The 22,617-nt window shown below is 39.5% G+C and overlaps 1 protein-coding gene across 4 annotated transcripts in view; it reads right to left on the bottom strand.

Annotated features, from left to right (window-relative positions):
- Esco1 (establishment of sister chromatid cohesion N-acetyltransferase 1) overlaps positions 1-22,617 on the bottom strand; it is a 77,088-nt gene that overhangs the window by 4,300 nt on the left and 50,171 nt on the right. For 3 of the 4 annotated variants that reach the window (XM_057789021.1, XM_057789022.1, XM_057789023.1), the window contains 3 exons: positions 11,772-11,861; positions 4,607-4,750; positions 1,149-1,336 (listed from right to left, as the gene is read on the bottom strand). In XM_057789021.1, the coding sequence (XP_057645004.1) occupies positions 1,149-1,336; positions 4,607-4,750; positions 11,772-11,861 (422 nt within the window). Of the gene's footprint in view, positions 1-1,148; positions 1,337-4,606; positions 4,751-11,771; positions 11,862-12,404; positions 12,527-22,617 lie in introns of those variants that run through there. The other variant, XR_009058307.1, reaches the window with a different exon arrangement.

Below are 22,617 nucleotides of genomic sequence, written 5' to 3'. Positions count from 1 at the left end.
CTTGTTTCCTAGGCTTCACACTAAAAGAACTGGAAACAGGACAGTTGAGAGCTACTGTTCATTAACCACACATATAGTAAGGAGCTAAGGCCCACCTGTAACAGCAATGGTTATTTCAAAACCTATTCCCATAGGAAACAGTTCACAGTCTATAAATAAACAATAAACTGACCTAAATTTTTTAAGCACTACTGATAGAACCTGGGGCCTGATACTTGGTGAGCAAGTGCTGTACCATCTAGCTTACCCACTCTGCCCCCAAAACCTTTTATGGATGATTAATTTTAACCTTCATTTTATCCTTTATCTAAGGAACTTTATTGGAAAAAAAAAGTCTGATGCTTTTCTTTGTGTTTTTGATAAACAACCACAGGATAATAGAAAAATAAACGACAAAGAGAATATAAAATAATGCTTAAAAATTTTTAAACATTTATTATTAGCATATGCATGTGTATGTCTTTTTGTGCATGCATGTGTGTGTGTGAATGCCTGTGCTACAATGTTTGTATAAAGAGGTCACATAACTCAGTGGAGTTGGTGCTCTCCTTCTACCTTTATGTGGTTTGGGGGATTGAAATCAGTTTTTTTTTTCAGTCAGCACCTTTACCTATAGAGCCATGTCACTGTCCCCACCCCCCACCCCCACAAAAAAAAAAATTCCCTTTTTTTTTTTCTTTCTAGATAGGGTTTCTCTGCAGCTTTGAAGCCTGTCTTGGAACTCACTCTGTAGACCAAGCTAGCCTCAAATTCACAGAAATCTGCCTGCCTCTGCCTCCCGAGTGCTGGAATTAAAGACATGTGCCACGACCACTGGCCAAAAAGAATATTAAGACAATTTTCTCTAACAGTCGATTTTCCAAAACATTGTCTATATATATTTCTCTGTTTTTGTTTAGAAATCTCTAAGAGTGAACACAGGTTGAACTATGTTATATTGGCCTAATGTCACAGTTTTAAATAAAAGTTTAATATTTCATCTATTATCAAACATTTTCCTCTTCAGATTAAACAAAAAAGATTTACAGATCTAGTATATTTATACAAAATTTATAGTTAATACAAATAAAACTCATACAGTTATGATTAAGTATCAATCTTTAAACGAAAACTCTAAACTACTGCAAATGGCTTGAGTTACACATTACCTTAGGCATTCAATCATGCGAGAAGCTATCTTCTTCCGCCGCATCATGCTAAACACCCATATTCGACTGATCCCACAGATTGCAGGCTCTGGCAATGTTGAGCAGCACCAGGCTTTTTGCCTTTCAAATCGGACTTTTTCTTCTTCTGACCTGACAACTGGAAGTTTCTCTTCTATAACTCGATAGCCCTATAAATGTCAAAAATGGCAAGGGAAATAAAGGAGGCAGTTATCTAGTGTAAATCTGGCTGAGGTCTTGACTACATTTGTCTGGCTGCTTAACAAACTAGCAGATCACTTAACAATCTCGGTTTACTTCCATTCTGACTCAACCCATAATAATATAATTAAGTATATCTACCATTAATCATTTTGAGTCATTTAACAAGGATTTTGCCATCCAAAGTGAACACCACAGGAATGGAATGTGTTTTTCTCTACCATCTGCTTTCTAAGCAGCAAAAGTACATGTTAAACCAGGCAATTGTGGCGCACGCCTTTAATCCCAGCAATAGGGAGGCAGAGGCAGGCAGATCTCTGTAAATTGGAGGCCAGCCTAGTCTATATAGTGAGTTCTAGGATAGCCAGGGCTACACAGAGAAACCCTGTCTCAAGAAACAAAAGAAAACAAAAACCAAACAAACAAACAAAAACAGCCGGGCATTGGTGGTGCACAATTTTAATCCCAGCAATCAGGAGGCAGAGATGGGCAGATCTCTGAGAGTTCAAGGGCAGCCTTGTCTACAGAGCAAGTTCCAGGACAGAATCCAAAGCTACACCAGAGAAAAGCTGCCTCACAAAACCAAACCAAAGAAAGAAAAGGGAGGGGAGGAGAGGAAGAAAAGATCATATTCCGGGGCTGGAGAGATGGCTCAGTGGTTAAGAGCACTGCCTGCTCTTCCAAAGGTCCTGAGTTCAATTCCCAGCAACCACATGGTGGCTCACAACCATCTGTAATGAGGTCTGGTGCCCTCTTCTGGCCTGCAGACATACACACAGACAGAATATTGTATACATAATAAATAAATATTAAAAAAAGAAAAAAAAAAAAAAGATCATATTCCGAGCTCAATAGTCACCGTGACTGCTCCTGTGCTGCACAATTCACCACCGCACAAGAACTAAGAACAGGAAGAGAAGGGAAATCAAGAAAGCCTTTTCTGGGAGCTGTAGACAGCTTAGCGGTTTAGAGCACTGGTCCTAAGTTCAATTCCCAGCAACCACTTGGTAGCTCACACCATCTATAGTGAGATCTGATGTTCCCTTCTGGCATAAATTCGTACACACAGATAAAGCATACATACACATAAAATAAATCTATTTTTTTTAAAAAAAACAAAACTTTTCCTTTGATTTATCAAGATTCTCTGATCACTTTTTTAAAATATTTATTTATTATGTATATAATATTCTGTCTTCATGTATGCCTGAAGGCCAGAAGAGGGCAACAGACCTTATTAGAGATGGTGGTGAGCCACCATGTGGTTGCTGGGAATTGAACTCAGGACCTTTGAAAGAGCAGGCAATGCTCTTAATGGCTGAGCCATCTCTCCAGCCCCTCTGATCTCAGTAAGTAACTGTAAACATATATTCACATTATTGTCAAAAAGGACATGACCAACTCCTAATAAGACAAAAATAAAACTTAAAATAAAACTAGAAAACAAAATTTAAGAGTGATACATGTCTTCAATCCCAACAACTGAAAGGCAGAGGCAGGAAGATTCTTTGAGATCCAGGCTAGCCAATGCAACAAAGAGACTTTGTTTCAAAAGAACAAAAGGAGGGGGGCACTTGACAGATGGCTCAATGGTTGAGCTGGTCTTGCAAGGGACTTGAGTTCAGGTCCCAAAATCCAAATGGTGGCTTACTACTATCTGTACCCTCTTCCGAACTCCACAGGCACCAGGCACGCACAAAGAATAGGATCATGCATGAAGGCAAAATACTCAAGCTGGCCCGTGCCTTTAATTCCAGCATTAGGAAGGCAGAGGCAGGCAGGCAAATCTCTATGAGTCCAAGGTCAGTCTGGTCTACAAAGTGAGTTCCATGACAGCTAGAGCTGTTACACAGAGAAATCCTGCCTTGAAAAACCAAAAGAAAGGAGGGGGAGTGGAGTGTAGCACGAAGTTTCTGTCCTGCCTGGTCCCACAGCCATCCAGTCCCAAAGAAACATAGAGAGGCTTATTATTAACTATAAACTGTTTGGCCTATTAGCTCAGGCTTATTATTAACTAGCTCTTACAACTTAAATTAACCCACAATTCTTATCTATGTTTAGCCATTTGGCTTGGCACCGTATCTCAGCAAGGCACTCTCATCTTGCTTCCTCTGCATCTGGCTGGGGACTGCATCTCTGCCTTTCCTCTTCCCAGAATTCTCCTAGTCTGGTTGCCCCACCTACCTACCTCTTGCCTGACTACTGGCCAATCAGCATTTTATTAAACTAATATGAGTAACAAATCTTTACAGTGTATAAAAGTATTATCCCAGAGAGAGAGAGAGAGAGAGAGAGAGAGAGAGAGAGAGAGAGAACAAATGAGTGTGGCAGAATTACAATAAAATTGTATTTACAAAAACAGCCAGGCATGGTAGCACATGCTACCGATCTCAAGGAGCCTCTCTCTGAGTCTGAAGCCAGCCTGGTCTATATAGTGAGTTCCAAGACAGCCAGGGTTACATAGTCAGAGACTGTCTCCACAGGAAAAAAAAAAATTGATAAAAGTAGGCGATGAGCTGGGCATACAACTGTAATCCCAGCACTCAGGAGGGGACAGCAGAGAACAACCTCAGCTACTGAGCAACTTCAAGGTAGGACTATGTGAGAGCCTAATTTTCTATACTATATCCACTATACCTTGCCTAGCCCCCTTTAACTCAAGTACTAGGAGGATCAATTGAGAGAGGTATTAGTATACAGCACAAAACCTCTGAAGCTCTAACAGTACTCTTAATTCTATACTTCCATCTCACTGATTTGAAAAACTAATTCCTGCCAAGTATGGTATTCACACCATTAATTCTAGTTCTCAAGGGACAACGCAGGTGGATCTCTGAATTCAGGCTACACACTGAGACCCTGGGAAGAAGGGAAGGAAGAAGGAAGAAAGGGAGGAAGGGAAAGAAGAAAGGAAGACAGACTAATTCCCCCCTGGGTGTGGTGGTATATAACTGTAATTCCAGCACTCAGGAGGATTCCAAATTTGAGGACAGCCTGAGCTACATAGTGATATCCAGGCCAGGCAGTATTACACAGAGAGACTATGTCTCAAAAAAAGAAAAAGAAAATCAAAAGAAAAATCAATTCCTGCCCAAGATATAACTCTATTATAGTGCAGAATTACATTATATCTTTATCTGAAATGTAGATAGATTTATTAGGATATTATTTAGTATTACACAGTAATAAGCTAATTTAGATATCAAACTATTTCTAAGCACTCTTTAGAAGTTACTTACCCACTGGATGTGTTCTGCAATCAAGCAGCCGACTACTTTTTTGTCATTAGAAATAAAGAGAAGTGTTTTAGTTCTGGAATAGCACATTAATGGAGCCTGTTGGAAACCCAAATCGTTGTCAACCATCTCTCTAATTTCATCAACCTGCCAAGTAAAGAACAAGACTTTTTTTAAAACAAAGAAAACATTGTATACAGGTTAAAAAAAATTCAATAAGATGAATATATTATTCCTAACCAAATACTCCCTAAGGAGTTTTTGAGACAGAAGTCCTGTTAATTCTGTTATGTACCTCTGGCTGTCCTGGTGCTCAATAAGTAGCCCAGGCTGGCCTTGAACTAGTGGCGATTGTTCTGCCTCAGTCTCCTGAATACTGAAATCATGGGCGGATGCCACATACATTATAATTAAAAGGCTATATACATCAAAAGGCTGGAACTCTTTTACATGTCTGCACTGATTATTGACTCATTGATTTTTAAGCACTGGAAGCAACTTGGTAGAAAGAGGGAAGGCACAGAGGTGTTGCCAACCCTAACGGTCTAGGAACAAGCGTGAGCAGGAGTGCCAGCACTAAGCATGTGAGAACGCTGAGACTTTCTCAGGAGGAGCACAATGTGTATAAATGGCTAGAGCACACTGAATCTTAGCCAGCAAGATACTGTCCATCCCAAGCTTTAGTTAGAACTCTCAACAGTAAAATGAAGGGAACAGAAGAAAGAAATTCATGTTCACTATCTGGCAAGCATCTAAAAGTGAGACACACCAAGAACTATAGTCATTTCAATCCAAAATCCCTTGGAGTATTATACTTCTTCATTTTGCATGTGGAAGAAACAAACTCAAAAGTGACATAATTTATGTCAAACACTAAACATCTAGAATATCATGGAGCAGAGGTCTGACCCCAAACATTAACATGGCATCAAAATGCTTCTTCCAAGTTCAAGCTACCAAGTTGTAGGCACTGAAAAAAAAATAACAATTATGAGACAGGTGGTGGTGGTACACGCCTTTAATCCCAGCACTAGGGAGGCAGAGACAAGCAGAACTCTATGAGTTTAAGGCCAGCCTGGTCTACAGAGCAAGTTCTAGGACAGGCTCCAAAGCTACACAGAGAAACCCTTATCTCAAAAAACCCAAAAGAAAAAAATTCACAAATCTACAGGGACATGCACACTAATTCCCTCTCCAGTTTAAAAAACATAAATTGCCAGGTTGATGGCTTATCCCTTTAATTCCAGCACTTGCAAGGGAGGCAAATTTCTGCTAGTCTGGGGCCAGCCTGGTCTAATTTAAAAAGCAAGTTCCAGGTCAACCAGGCTGGCCAGTGAGACCCCATCTGGGGGCAGGGGTGGGGCACACAATGTTGCAAATGTTTTATCTAATAACCATTCATGTCACGGAACCTAAAGTGCAAATAACCTCTAGAGTGGTTCATATTCTTGCTTCTTGTACATACCAGATTGTGCATCCCTTAGTCAACGATGAAAACTCACCCCCTCATAATTTCTAAAATTTTATATTTTATAAGAGCCTCTAGAGACATTTGATTCTGGGGAAAACTAAACTGAATGCTGGGAAAAGGAAGGCGGAATAGGGAGAAGCCATGTAGCTCAGCTGGAGAAAGATGCAGGAACTTTATTTACCACAGCCTCGTGGCAATACACAGATTAATGGAGATGGGCTAGTTTAGGATATAAGAGACAGAAATATGTCTGAGCTATGGGCCAAAGAATATTGCAAATAATATGGTTTCTGAGTGATTACTTCAGAGCTGAGCAGCTGGGAACAAACAAGAGGGCTCCTACTCCAAATTGGTGCACCAACATGGTTGACTAAATCCATGTAAAACGTGAGAAAGCTTAAAAAGTCATTCTAGCAACGAAAGAACAGAGTTAAACACAGCTTCTAGGTAGCCAGCATTTTGATGGCAGGTGCCACAGCTCCTTTTAAGCAAGGTCATCCTGATTCAGCCATAGCAGAAAAAAGTCACACGGCTTTGAAATGGCAGCTTTCCTAGGCAGTGCTGCCAGTACAAACTCTGACGAGGTTTGGCTATGGAACGTTTGAATGGGGTTTGTGACCAGAGTGCTACAACCTGCTTAATGGCAACATAGACCCACTGTGTGTCTGAAAATGAGGCTGTGAGCATGGCTTGCACTAACTAAACAGACCTCTGCCCCGACATACTGGACTGGACAGAATCAAAAGATAAAACAGCCATAGAAGCACTTCACATTTTAAGAATGCTCCTGGACAAAAAAAGAATTACAGATACACAATAGGACAGATTCAGACATAAAAGAACTCTAAAAGAGTCATAATGTTGGATAAATGTACGTAGGCTTGGGAGAGAGAAGAAAGAGTATAAAGAGTTATAAAAAATGGTTTTAAAAAGAAAACAAAGTCTTTAGAGAGACAGAGTACAGACAGTCATAGATTAAAGGAATAAGATAATAAATATTAAAAAGTAATCGAGTAAAAACAAGCCACATAAAGATGGAATATACAATATACAGGGCTGGAGAGATGGCTCAGCGGTTAAGAGCATTGCCTGCTCTTCCAAGGGTCCTGAGTTCAATTCCCAGCAACACCTCCTCCAAAATAAGAATGCAATATATAATTAAAAAATATAGGTTAATAGATAATCATCTATTATAGTCAAGCTTGTAGTCAGTCATGTTAGATTTTCTAGATGTACAGAGATATATTTTAGATAGATAGGCATTCTTCAAACCTTTCAAGGAGTTCAGAATATGGCATTTTTTAAAAAAATATTTATTTATTATGAATACAATATTCTGTCTGCATGTATGCCTGAAAGCCAGAAGAGGGCACCAGACCTCATTACAGATGGTTGTGTGCCACCATGTGGTTGCTGGGAATTGAACTCAGGACCTTTGGAAGAGCAGGCAATGCTCTTAACCTCTGAGCCATCTCTCCAGCCCCCAGAATATGGCATTTAAAATGTTAAATGAACTTAAGACTTTTCATGACAATGAGACACATCTGCTCCTAGAAGCACCAATGTACTTCAAGAGGATGATGAGCGCTGAAGAGGCTCCTTATGGAGTTGGATAGCCAAGTGGGCAAGAAACTGCTCTTGCCTGGACTGCTTGATGGTATGCTCTATGAACAGGACATGCAGAACCCACAGAGAAATGACTGCTGAACTTGGTGAAATGATCTTTCAGGGTTCCTGCTTCATGAAAGAGTCTGCTAGGCATTCTGCAGGACACAGAAGAAAGTGACTGACAAACTGCCAATATAGGCAGAACTGCTTTTGAAATTTCCTGCTTTGTGGAAAAATCTGCTGGATACTATGGGCCTATAGGCCAAAGATGGATGCTCCAATGATACAGAAAAACTCTGGGTGCCTGTCCAGGCAGTGAGATGTCTCTGTCATTTCTAGAGTTTTGGAGGTTGCTTACAATCCTCTTCCTGTTTAATTACGTAATATTATATCCTTCTGGAGTATTTGATGGAATTAAAGAATAGATAGTAATAATAGATAAAGCAGATATAAATACTGTAACTGTAATTCTTGCTTGATACCTGTTTTGTTATATGTAATTTTACTATGTTAAAGTTAAAACCTTTTTCGGTTATTTATATAACAGAAAAGAGATGGTGATGTAGGATTCCCCTCTATATGCTGTGATTAGCATTAATGAATAAAGAAACTGGCTTGGCCTGATAGGAAAGAGTAGAACTAGGTGAGGAAAACTAAACTGAATGCTGGGAGAAGTAAGGTGGAGTAGGGAGAAGCCACGTAACCCCTCTGGAGATACACGACAGAACGTTACCCGGTAAGCCACAGCCTCGTGGCGATACACAGATTAACGGAAATGGGCTAGTTTAGGATATAAGAGTTAGTCAATAAGAAGCTAGAGCTAATGGGCCAAGCAGTGATTTAACTAATATAGTTTCTGTGTGGTTATTTCGAGAGCGTGGGAGGCCGGGAAACGAACAAATGGCCCCCTACAACACATCCCTAATTGATTCTTACAAGCAGTTTGCTAACAATTCTTTCTATTTTACTTTTAAAGTTATTATGTGTTACTAACTAGTAATAGAATTGGTTGTAGGCTTTCCCTGAAAAGCTGAATTGAACAAATGAGTAGTCAGTAGGATGATTCTTAGTAAGCAGTCTTGTCATATAAGGTACTGTAGCAAAATTCCTACTCTGCACCTTGAATGATTTCTTATATTTGAATTTCCATTACTCAATAACTCTACAAACATTTGTCTTTGTACAAAGGTCAATGTTTTAAATACAGAACAAACTCAACATGCTTTATGCCATTCTATGTATCATTAAGGGCTAATCTGGTGTCTGCAACTGTCTTACTAGGTAAGTGATCTAAAGACATAAAGAGCCATAGAATGAACTCCTTATAGCAAAACATTAGCTATACAGATTCAACACAAAGCCTATCAAAATCCCAGCAAAATTCTTCACAGACCTCAAAAGAATGGTGCTCAACTTCATATGGAAAAGTAAAAAACCCAGGATAACCAAAACAATCCTGTACAATAAAAAGAACTTCTGGAGGCATCACAATCCTTGACTTCAAACTCTACTACAGAGATACAGTACTGAAGACAGCCTGGTACTGGTACAGACAGGAAGACCAATGGAACCGAATAGAAGACCCGGATATCAATCCACACATCTTCAAACACCTGATTTGTGATAAAGAAGCAAAAAAAAAAAAAAATATATATATCAAATGGAAAAAAGAAAGCATATTTAACAAGTGATGCTGGCATAACTGGATATCAATATGTAGAAAAATGAAAATAGACCCATATCTATCACCATGCACAAAATTCAAGTCCAAATGGATCAAAGACCTCAACATAAAGCTAGCCACACTGAACCTTATAGCAGAGAAAGTGGGACGTACACTTGAACACATTGGCACAGGGAGCCACTTCCTAAATAGAACCCCAGCAGCACAGACACTGAGAGAAACAATTAATAAATGGGACCTCCTGAAACTGAAAAGCTTCTATAAAGCAAAGGACACGGTCAACAAGACAAAACGACAGCCTACAGAATGGGAAAAGATCTTCACTAACCCCACATCAGACAGAGGTCTGATCTCAAAAATATACAAAGAACTCAAGAAATTGGACACCAAAAGATCACATAATCCAATAAAAAAAAAAAAAATGGAGTACAGACCTAAACAGAGAACTCTCAACAGAGGAATCTAAAATGGCTGAAAGACACTTATGGAAATGTTCAACATCCTTAGTCATCAGAGAAATGTAAATCAAAACAACTCTGAGATTCCATTTTACACCTGTAAGAATGACAACTTATGCTGGAGAGGTTGTGGGGAAAAGGGAACACTACTGCATTGCTGGTGGGAGTGCAAGCTGGTACAACCTGATGGAGGAAGGTCATTGGTTAAAAAATAAAGAAACTGCTTGACCCTCATAGGTTAGAACATAGGTGGGTGGAGTAAACAGAACAGAATGCTGGGAGGAAGAGGAAGTGAGCTCAGATGCCATGCTCCCCTCTCCCGGGCAGATGCAGGGCAGCTCCTCTCAGAGGCAGACATGATGAAGCAAGCCGCCAGGTCAAACATGCTGAATCTTTCCTGGTAAGACTGGTGCTACACAGATTATTAGAGATGGGTTGATCGGGATATGAGAATTAGCCAGTAAGGGCTAGAGCTAATGGGCCAAGCAGTGTTTAAAAGAATACAGTTTGTGTGTTGTTATTTTGGGGCATAAGCTAGCCAGGCGGCCCAGGGGCTGGGGCGGCAGGAACGCAGCCCGCAGCTCCCACTACAACAACCCCTTTGGATATCAGTATGGTGAATTCTCAGAAAATTAAGAAACAACCCTTCCTCAAGACCCAGCAATACCACTTTTTGGTATATATCCAAAGGATGCTCAATTGTGCCATAAGGACATGTGCTCAACTATGTTCATAGCAGCTTTGTTTGTCATAGCCAGAACCTGGAAAAAACCTAAATGCCCCTTGATCAAAGAATGGATAAGGAAAACATGGTACATTTCCACAATGGAGTACTACAAAGCAGAAAAAAATAACGACAGCTTGAATTTTGCAGGAAAATGGATGTAGCTAGAAAACATTATTTTGAATGAGGTAACCCAGACACAGAAAGACAATTATCACATGTACTCACTCATAGGTGGTTTCTAAACATAAAGCAAAGAAAGCCAGCCTACAAACCACAAACCCAGAGAACTTAGACAACAATGCAGACACTAATGGAGACTTACATAGATCTAATCTACATGGGAAGTAGACAATATAAAAAGTTAAGATCTCCTGAGTAAATTGGGAGCAAGGGGACCCTGGGGGAGGGCTGAAGGGGGAAGAAGAGAGGTAGGGAGGGAAGCAGAGAAAAATGTAGAGCTATATAAATATATGGACATTAGCTGTATTTTCAAATAATAGGTGTTTCCTTAGCCTTCCTTTCAGGTGACATAATCTTAGATTTAAAGATGTCCAATTTTAGGGCTGGAGAGATGGCTCAGCCGTTAAAGGCTAGGCTCACAACCAAAAGTATAAAGATGTCCAATTTTAAATCTAAAGAAAATATAGGAAATAAATAATTCCCTTGTGGTTCTAGACATTTTGGACACATACTAGAATGCAACTAGGTTTTTAGATAAATAAAACTCATACCCACATTAAGAACTTTCTGTAAAAGAAAAAAGTAATGTGAGAGACAAAAACGACAATACTAAGTCTATTATTTATAAATGTAATGTTTTTTTCTTTTTGCACTAATGGTGACTAAACTCATAGATTCACAAGTAAGTTTATGCCATCATCCCTTTCAAAACACCTTGTATGACAAAAGATGCCATGCTTCATTACCTAATTCATTTTTACTAAAGTAAATGCTATGGAATACTTAAGGCATATGCATGCCTTCCAGGTACTCACTCAATGGATTGATACTCAATCTGCCTCACATATGCTTACGTAATAAGATTGAGCATACTTTCCCAAATGAGCTGTGTTAATTTTTTTCTTCAGGTAGGCTATACTCTTTAAATGCTTATTTCTTGTTTTTATAATTTTTATAATTTTAATGTACAAAGCCTGCAATGTATTATTCTCTTATCCTTAAGTGCAAGTTTTCTGTATGAAATGTCACTGAAAATTTACCTTTTTCAGGGCATACTTTGGATCTTCGGGAAGAACCATTATTATCCTACCATCAGGATATTCAGCCAGAATTCTTTCTTTTTTCCAGCCCTAGATATAAAAGAATATATTTTATGTATCATACTTTATTCATTCATGTACAAGGCAAAAAGTACCCCTACTTGTCTAAAAATTGCAAAACTGAAAAATGCATGTCCATTAATGATTAACTAATAAGGCGTGATCAGTCATCTGCTTTGCTAAGTTTACAACATATTAAATACAAGCTAATTTCTAATGCTTGTTCAGAGAGATGTCATACCACAAAATTTCTAATTTATCATTTCCCATCATAACAAATTCTGAAAATCACATACCAAAAACAATCAAACCCCTTAAACTCAGTAGATCCCCAGAACAGAAAGGGTAACTCTCCCAGACTCTGGACAAAAGAACTCAACTCTTAGATTTATTTGGAACATGGTTACCTCCACAAACTAACACTCATATTTATGAATGGCATGCCAAAGACCTCCAGGAGGTTCCAGGTGAACTGATCAGCATGCAGTAGCCCAGAATGAAAGAATAGCTTTTACTCTTATTGTTCACAACTATCAAAACCACAAGAAGGAGACTATAAAAAAATATAACTACCTTCTAAGAATCTAATAGGGAAGGAGAGGCTACGTTGTGTGTATCTGAAGTTAAACATACTCAAAAAAAGAGGTAATAAACTCTTCTTCAGATCCACACTCGTGGTGATTAATGAGCAGAACCTGCATGAAAAAAAACAAAACAAAACAAAAGCCACTTAAATCTAGTAAGATGGGACTGAACCAGGTTAAAACTAGGAACTCTGAAGTTCAAAATAATTACAGAAAGAATGAGCTTTAACTAGTTGTTCCATTTGTCTTACCCAACCAATTTTACTTTAAAAAGCCTTTTTAAAAGCAATTTGCAATTATGCTTAGGGAAAAGTTCTTTTCTAGGATCGCTTCTAAAAATATAAAAGCTCAATAAAGAAAAGGGCTATTTTTTTGATATACCATGGTAAGTCTGAAAGGATGGAAACTGATTTTCTAAGTTATCTTTTTGTTTTGTTTTTGTTTTTTTATGAAATGGGAGCAGGATCTTAGTTAGAAACAAAATTTCTACTAATAAAGATCAGAATACCTAAGATCATGGAACAAAACATTTCAAATTCACCATCTGCTTAACTTCAAGAACAAGTAAAATTCAAGTGACTGATATGAACTAGGGATGTAACAATTATTTCGAGATTAAGAATCAGGCTGGAGAAACGGTTCAGCACCTGTTTTTGCAGAGGACACAGGTTCGATTCCCAGCAACCATAATAGCTCACAACTATCTGTAACTTCAAATCTAAGAGAACTAACAGGCAGGCACATGGTGCACACATACATGCATACAAGCAAAACACTCATACACAAAGTAAAATAAATAAATTTGACTTTTTAAAGATTAATGTATCAGAATAATAAAAAGATCAATCAGAATCACATACATATTTGAACATAAGGTTAACCATTTTTAAAGGCATAAAAGATAACACCTATAAAAATAAAAAACTTAGGGGGCTAGAGAGAAGGCTCAGAGGTTAATAACCCTGACTGCTCATCCATAGGTCCTGAGTTCAATTCCCAGCAACCACATGGTGGCTCATAACAATATATAATGAGATCTGGATGTTCTGGAACTCACTCCATAGATCAGGTTGGCCTCAAACTCACAGAAATCCACCTGCCTCTACCTTCTGAGTTCTGGGATTAAAGGTATGCACAACCACAGCCCAGCCACATTTTACATTTGATTTGCATTTCTCATGAAAACCCTTGTCTGCCTGTGATGAGAATTGAAACTAGAACTGATAGCGTGCTAAGTAAATGTTTCCTTATGAAACTTCACCCCTAGCACAGTTTGGATAATTTTTTTCCAAGACAGGGTTTCTCTCTGTAGCCCTAGTTGTCCTGGAATTCAAACACAGAGATCTGCCAGCCTTGGCCTCCCAAAGGGGGGGGGGGGATTAAAGGTGTTTGCCGCCACCACCTGCTTAGTTTGGATTTCTAAACACACAGTGATAGACACACCAATAACAACTACAAAAGTTCGCTGACACCAAGCATAGAGGGGCATGCTTTATTCCCAGATCTCATGAGGACCAGGCAGGCAGATCTCTGAGAGTTTGGGGCCAGCCTGGTCTACAGAATGAGTTCCAGGACAGAGAAGACTGTTATACTGTTGGGGGTGGGGAGTACACACGACCATTTATGCCATGGAGAATGAATGGGCCATAGAAAAACAAAACAGGACAAATAAAAAATGGAAGTACTGGCATGGTTAGAAGAAAACTGCATAATCAGTCCTGTCCAGACACTGAAGAAGGAAGATGTGACCTACCCCGCTGAAAAAGGTACCAAGCCATGTGGCTAACGTAGATAAGAATAATGGGTTAATATATGTTATAAGAGCTAATACAAAGCCTGAGCTAATAGGCCAAAATCAGCTTATAACTTATGGAGACCTCTGTGTGATTTTCTTTAGGGCTAAACGGCTGCGGAACAGGGCAGGAAAAAAAACCAACAAGCAGGCACTCATGTTACAGAATGGTGCCCATGTGGACAACTGCATCCACATAAAACCTGAGAGAGCTTTGGAAGTAATTCTAGACAGAAAAGAATAGAGTAGAGCATGGCTTCTTGGTAGCAGCAATTTCTTGGGACTGCTCTGCTTGCTAGAGGCAAACAAGCACTCTCATTTAAGAGAGGCTTCCTGACTCAGCTTTAGCTGTAAAACCTTACAGCTCTTTTAAAAGGTCCTGCCACGAAACACTTAAACGGTGTTGATAAAAAGCTGAATGCATGCTTTTTGGTCTTCAGCTGTAGTAGGAAAAAAGCTGTGCCATTTTAAAATGCCAGCTTTCTGGACCATCTTGCCAGCGCAACTCTGACTCTTTCAGGCAGGCGGTCTAACTATGGAGCATTTGAGTGTGGTTTGTGAGCACACTGCTACAGCTTGCTTGCTGGCAGGGACCTTGAAACGCAATAGAGTTGTGGCAATAAACATGGCCACAGCCGTCACCTCCACCATGAGGCTGGAATTGCAGACAGCTAAGGAATGGGCTGGATCTAGCCATCAAAGCCACGGCTTTAATCCTACCCATATTGCTTGGTAAATTAAAGACTCGTGTAGTCAGAGAGATATACAGTAAAGAGAGATTCAAAAAAAAAAAAATTCTAAATGGTTTACTGTGTGTTAAAAATATATGCTGGCTTGAAAAATAAAAAGGTGAAAGTCCTTAAAATAAAACAAAAGAGAGTAGTTCGGTGTGGTGGTACACACCTTTAATCCCAACACTTGGGAGGTAGAGGCAGGTGGATCTCTGTGAGTTCAAAGACAGCCTGGTCAACAGAGGGAGTTCCAGGACAGCCAAAGATATACAGAGAACCTGTCTCAAAAAGTGAAAGTAAAAATAAAAGAAATAGAGGTTAATATAAAGCCACATAAAGATGAAAAATACAGAGAATCTGGATACTATATGTTAATATGCTCTCTTTGAATTGGTTGAATGCTGAGAAAGGAACAACAGCTGCAAAAAGATATTTGTTTATAAATACTGCTAAATTAATCCAAAATAGGTATTTTGAAAACACCTTGACTTCAAAATTCAAGTCAAAAGGTATGTTATTTTGGAGAAGAGATTTTGCTTTTGTTTCCATAGGAAATAAGAGGCTATGGATTCATTCTGAGTTAAGAATAATCAGGTTTGATCAAGGAAGATCACCTGAGAAATCTCTGGTAGGAACAGATGGCCCAGATGTCAGAGTTCTACATCCAGAACAGATTCAAGAGTGCTCCATGAGATGATCAAGACTCACAGGATACTTAAGTCAGGACTTGATCATAATTCAAAATTTTCTTTAGGTCCCCGTAAGATTATCAGCGTCCCCAACCAACAGGAATACTACGCCCACATTCCCCAAAAATGGACTATGGATATTTTCCTTTGTTTAAAAACGGGGGAAGTGGTGTGGGACAATTGTGCATTCTGTCAGTTATGTTTTAAATAAACGCTGATTGGCCAGTAGCCAGGCAGAAAGTATAGGCAGGATAACCAGACAGGAAGTAGAAGCAGGGAAATGAGAACAGGAGTATTCTGGGAAGAAGGAAGTTCTTCCCCCAATCCTGTCCAGACACTGAAGAAGGAAGAAGTGACCTGCCCCGCTGAAAAAGGTCCGAGTCATGTGACTAACATAGATAAGAATAATGGGTTAATATATGTTATAAGAGCTAACACAAAGACTGAGCTAATGGGCCAAAATCAGTTTATAACTTAAAAAAAAAACTGCATGAAAAAAATTATGATAGTCTGCTGTGGAATGGGAAAATTGGCATTAACACAAATGGAAGCCCTTGGGGTCTGTTTGGAAGGTGAGATTTCCTAAAAGATGACCTTTGGGGGCTGGAGAGATGGTTAAGTGTTTAAGAGCACTGGCTGCTCTTCCAGAGGTCCTGAATTCAACTCCCAGCAACCACATGGTGGCTCACAACCATCTGTAATGAGATCTGGTGCCCTCTTCTGGAGTGCGGGCATATATGGAGGCACAATGTTGTATACACAATAAATAAATCTTTTTAAAAAGAGAGATGACCTAAACAAATGCAATAAAAAAATAAAATTTAAATGGGGATAGAGAGAGAACTCAGTAGTTAAGAGCACTTGTTTATGCAGAGGCCCTGGATTTGTTTCCCGGCACCTACATGGTAGCTCACAACCATCTGTAACTCCAGTACCAGGGGAGCCAATGCCTTCTGGGTACCCATGGACATCAGGCATAGATCTGGTTCACTGACATTCATACAGGCAAACACTCATTCATACAAAATGTATCTTAAAAGTTAAAACAATAGAAAACTTAAAATATTTATTACAAAGTAAACCTTAAAGATTACTATGATGTTTTTAACTTGGGAAGATAAACAGAGTGGTACTACTTCTAGTATAGAGGAAACACGACAAGAACATGCGTGAGTTTTATTTTGAGACTAGATAAGCTATAACTTGCTACCATTCCACCAGCCCAAAGGTTCGTGAATTATAGCAGCATAAAATTTGTCAGGCATAACAGTTCATACCTGTAATAAAAACCTGAGAGACAAGAACACGGCTGAAAGTCCAAGGACAGACTTTCAATATATAGACATATAATATATAAATTTAACACAGACTGAATCTAGATATTTTTAAAGAGACAACTTTGAAAGTGACTATGGAAAGCTGTGAAATTTAAGTTTGTAAAATGTTTTGTATTGCGATATCTTTTTAATGTGTAATCTTGGGATGACAAGAAAAAGTTGTGGCTTAACAATGGGGTCCTTGCATGTCAAGTTGACAAGGGGTCAATTATGTCGGATAGTTTTATGTCAATTCAACACAAGCTAGAGCTAAAGGAAAGGAATCTAGATTAAGAAAATGCTTCCATACAATCCACTGAAGGGCATTATCGTACAATGATTTCTATATTACATAAATTATATAATTAGCCGGGCGATGGTGGCGCACGCCTTTAATCCCAGCACTCGGGAGGCAGAGGCAGGCGGATCTCTGTGAGTTCGAGACCAGCCTGGTCTACAGAGCTAGTTCCAGGACAGGCTCCAAAGCCACAGAGAAACCCTGTCTCGAAAAACCAAAAAATAAATAAATAAATAAATAAATAAATTATATGATTAATTAATTTAAATGAACATATTTATGCATTATATAAATCGTTATTAAATAATTTTAATGATGTATTATTAAATAAATTAAACACAATATTAGACATTATTAAATACAAGATATTAAAATATTTATAAATCCAAATAAATAAAGTGATTGATGAGGGAGGGTCTAAACCATTGTGGGTGCTGTCATCCTTGGCTGGTGGTTCTGGGTTTATAGGAAAACAAGCTGAGCAAGCCATGATGAGTAAGCCAGTAAGTAGCTCCCCTGCATGCCTCTGTATCAGCTCTTGCCTCCAGGTTCCTGTCCTCACTGTTTTTGATGATGAGCTGTTACACGGAACTGTGAAATAAACCCTGTCTTCCCTGAGTTGCTTTGATCATGGTGTTTCATCATAACAACAATAACCCTAACCATTGCTTTGCCCATGATTCCTTTCCCATTCCCAAACCCTTGAGATCTCTACTCTGTTGGGCTGAATGTGGCTGGCTTGCTGAGTATGACCAATCTTTCTTATTGCAGAGGCCCAGAATTCAGTTCCAATTAGTCAAAACTGGCTGGTTCACAACCACCTGCAACTCCAGTTCCGGGAGATCCAATGCCTCTGGTCTGAGAGGGCATACACATATGTGTACACTAACACGCCTAATTAAAAATAATAAACATAAAACTGGAAAAACAACCCTTGAATTCTGCTCTATTCAATTTTCCTTCACCTAACATCTACTCTCTTCTTCCTAGTCATCTTTCAAAAGAGTGAGCAGCTCCGCGTCCCCCTCCAACCATACCCTCTGCATCAGAAACCATAGGAGTCACACCCCACCTACACACAATCGGAAAAGCTCCCAATTGGACAGCCCTGTTCTCTAGGCCGTAGCCCCCAAAGGCACATCCTGTGCCCCACCCCCATCTATGGCAACCCTAGTGACCATGCATCCTCCCTAATCCAACCATTCCCCACATCAGTGATCACTGGAGTTACAGGCACCATCTGCACCTGGAGAAAAAATGACCACCAGAACCACAGACCCCACCTGCACATGGAGGAAGAGAGGCCTTAGAAGCACAGGCTCCATCTACACCGATAGGAAGAAGAGATGGGTAGGCGACAATGTAATAACACATTCAACAACATAAAGTGTAGTTTGGAGGCAATAGAAACTAGTAATTCTAAAACAGCAAGACCTGAACATCTCAACACAAATGAAACAGAAGAAAATGACCTAGATGCCCCTCTGCGGAAGAATGGGTAAAGAAAATGCCGTACAATGAAGTACTCCTCAGCAGTAAAATCAATGGCATCTTGAAATTTGCAGGGAAATGGATAGAACTAGAAAAAAAAAACATCCTGAGTGAGGTAACCCAAACCTAGAAAGACAAACATGGCGTGTACTCACTCATAGTGGATATTAGACACAAAGCAAAGGACAACCAGGCTACAATCAACAACCCCAAAGAAGCTAGGTAACAAGAAGTACCCTAAGAGGAAAAAATAGTTAAGATCTCCTGTGTAAACTGGTAGGGAATTAGAAGGAAGGGGATGGAGGATGGGAACATGAGAGATCGAAAAGAATGAGTTGGGGAGGAAGAGGGGAAGAGCAATAAAAGAGGCATTTTGATAGAGGGAGCCATGATGGGGTTAGGGAGAAACCTGGTGTTAGAGAAATTGCCAGGAATCCACAGAATGACCCCAGTTAAGACTCCTAGCAATAGTGGAGAGGGTGTCTGAAAGGGCCTTCCCCTGTAATCAGATCAGTGACTGCCCTAATTGTCATCATAGAACCTACATCCAGAACTGATGGAAACAGATGCAGACACCCACAGCCCAGTTCCTGGAGTTCAGTTGAAGAAAGGAAGAAATAATCACGATCTTTTGAGCAATGGGTGGTCAAGACCATGATGGGGAAAACTACAGAAACAGCTGATCTGAGCTAGTGGGAGCTTACAGACTCTGGACAGACACCTGGGTAACCTGCATGGGACTGAACCAGGTCCTCTGAATGTGGGTGACAGTTATGTGGTTCGATCTCTTGATGGGAAGCCCCCTAGCAATGGGACCAGTATCTAACCTGGGAGCATGAACTGGCTTTTAAGAGTGCATTTGCTATGGTAGGATACCTTGCTCAGCCTTGATACAGGGGGTAGGGACTTGGTCCCACCTCAACTTTATATGCCTGACTTTGTTCTCTCCCTAAGGGAGGCCTCACCCCTCTGAGAAAAGGATGGGGGGATGTCAAGGAGGGCAGTGGGTGGTCGGAGAAGTGAAGAGAGGAGGAAATGGGGTTGGTATGTAAAATAAATTTTTTTAAAAATAAAAACAAGAGGGGCTGGAGAGATGGCTCAGAGGTTAAGAGCAAAGGTCCGGAGTTCAATTCCCAGCAACCACATGGTGGCTCACAACCATCTGTAATGAAGTCTGGTGCCCTCTTGTGGCCTGCAGGCATACACACAGACAGAATATTGTATACATAATAAATAAATATTTAAAAAAAAAAAGAAAAAAAAATAAAAACAAGAGTAAACACAAAATACACCATTCATATGCATTCAACTTTCAAGTTAAAATTATAGTCTCACTAGATCATGATTTCCCTGCAATATATATTTGGTCAACTATCATTGGCACTAGGAGAATTTTTGTGATGATAAAAACATTCTGTACAGTGTCCAACATGGTAACTTCTAGTAATGTGTGATAACTAAGTGTTGGGGAACTCCTTCAGCCAATATGCTTTAAGATACCAGCCCACTTTGGGTATGGTCTCATGTACTATAAATGCAGACAAAAGCGTGCATGGGCCTCTTGGCTGCTAGATTCAGTTCCAGTTCCCAGCACACACAGAGGACTGTGGATTGCTACCCTTTTTGTGAGTTTATCCCCCAAATAAATATACTACATTCTGGGCTATTGTGGAACTCTTTTGTACACTAACAACTAAGTACTGACAACTGTGACTGAGGTACAGTATTTTTAATTTCGTGTGGCTTACTGGCTACCATGCTGGACAGCATAGTTCTGCAGTCGTTTGGAAATCTGTCAGTCTCTACTCCAAGTTCCTCTTGTGATCAGTCCCACAATTCCTGTATCCATCAATGCTATATTAATTCAACACAATGCACACCTTAAGCCTATCTATTTATGGCCCTCACCCCACAATGAAATAACTTTCCCTATATCTCACCAAAATAAGATGACTTAAAAATAACACTCATGGAGGTAAGATGGTAGGGCACACGTTTAATTCCAGCACTTGGGAGGCAAAGGTAGGATCTCTGAGTTCAAGGCAAGCCTGGCCTACAAAGTGAGTTCCAGGACAGCCTGGACATAGAAACCCCGTCTCAAAATACAAGGGCCTGGAAGTGGTGGTGCAAGCTTTTTTTTAATCCCAGCACTCAGGAGGCAGAGATAGGTGATCTGTGAGTTCAAGGTCAGCCTGGTTCACAGAGCAAGTTCCAGGACACTTTTCAAAGCTACAGAGAAACCCAGTCTTGAAAAACCTTAAAAAAAAAAAAAAACACTCATGGAGCTAAAAATTCTTCAGCCACTGAAAGAATTCCAAATAGCATTCAAAAATCAAAATATCACCATCTCACATATTTTTCTTATTTCATCACCTACAAACACCCTTTGCTTCTGTCACAAAGATACGGCCGTGACCCCACAAGATTGACATTTGCTGTCTCATTAGCTGTACTATGGTAACAGCCACAGTTGGCCCTCCTACGTTTATTCTGAAAACTCTTCTCCACCAATGAAAACAATTCTCTCTTCTGAGCAGCTCTTTTAACCAGTGCTTTCTGGTCACGTCTATACCCTAAAGAGACTTGACTACTCATTTAAATAGATATATACTTACAGAATGTTGACTTATCGCTTAATAATTACTTAAATCTGTAATTGCTAGTTTTTCTTTTTTTTTCAAGCTTGGATCCCAAGCATACAGGGTGTATTACACAGTCCTAAGGGTGGTTTCTCTGCAAATGGCCAACAGATTATTCATCTTCTGAGAGTGCCGGATGAATGAAACTGAGTTTCTGATGGTGTCTGATGGCTGTCTGGCTATTCCTGCTCGCTTCCCAACACTTTAAAGAACTATTAAACCTTAGTCCACCAAGAAAAGAGTAGTTTCTAGGTCCAAGTCAGAGTTTCTCCCAGAAACACTAAATGTTCTTTCCTCATAATTCCCAATGTCAGATAAAACCCATTTATTAAAATGGTATCAATGAGGCAAATAAGAAAATAAAAAAGCCATTTCTCATTTTATTTGATTATTATAGGCATTTATTTATTTGGTTGGTTATTTGATTTCTCAAGACAGGGCTTCTCTCTATAGCTTTGGAGCCTGATCTGGAACTAGCTCTTGTAGACCAGGTTGGCCTTGAACTCACAAAGATCTGCCAGCCTCTGCCTCCCAAGTGCTGGGATTAAAGTCTATGTATTTATTTTTAAACAATGTTTTTGAGTTCCAGGCTAGCCCACACAGTAAGACCCTATCTCAGACAGATAGTGATAAATACATAGATAAGTGAGCAAGCCGTTCCTTGTTGCTCGTTGTATCTGATTATTATAGGTGTTTAATTTTTAAACACTGTTTCTAATTGAGCAGTCAGAAGGCAGAGGCAGGTAGATCTCTGTGAGTTTGTGACCTTCTTGGTCTGCATCATAAGTTCCAGGACAGTCAGGATTATATAGGATCTTAACTCAAAACAAGAAAAAAAAGTTTCTAATTAATTGATTCACAAAAATATCGATTTGTATTTTTTTAGTTTGGTGTTTTCCAGACAAGGTTTCAGTTCACATCCATGGATGTCCTAGAACTCACAGTCACACTAGCCTGGCTTTAGACCCGCAGTGATTGTCATAGCTTCTGCATAGTTAGAGCTGGCACCAAAACATGTCACCACACTCAACCACTATTTCACTTTTAATAGTTTTAACTAGCGAAAAATTTTATTTCCACTTCTTAAATACTGTAAATTTAGCATGAATTAAACCAAGCACCAAATGACTTCTCTTCCTTTACATAAAACATAAAATTACGCTAAATAAAATTAGGTGATTAACAAGTATTCTATAATGCATAATACAGGTGGCTAACACTTTAATATCACAACTCCAAATATAGA

The sequence above is a fragment of the Chionomys nivalis genome, chromosome 14, assembly GCF_950005125.1.
Source record: "Chionomys nivalis chromosome 14, mChiNiv1.1, whole genome shotgun sequence".
In the NCBI taxonomy this organism is placed as follows: domain Eukaryota; kingdom Metazoa; phylum Chordata; class Mammalia; order Rodentia; family Cricetidae; genus Chionomys; species Chionomys nivalis.
Note: the sequence above shows the minus strand (reverse complement) of the source record. Positions and strands in the feature narration are given on the sequence as shown.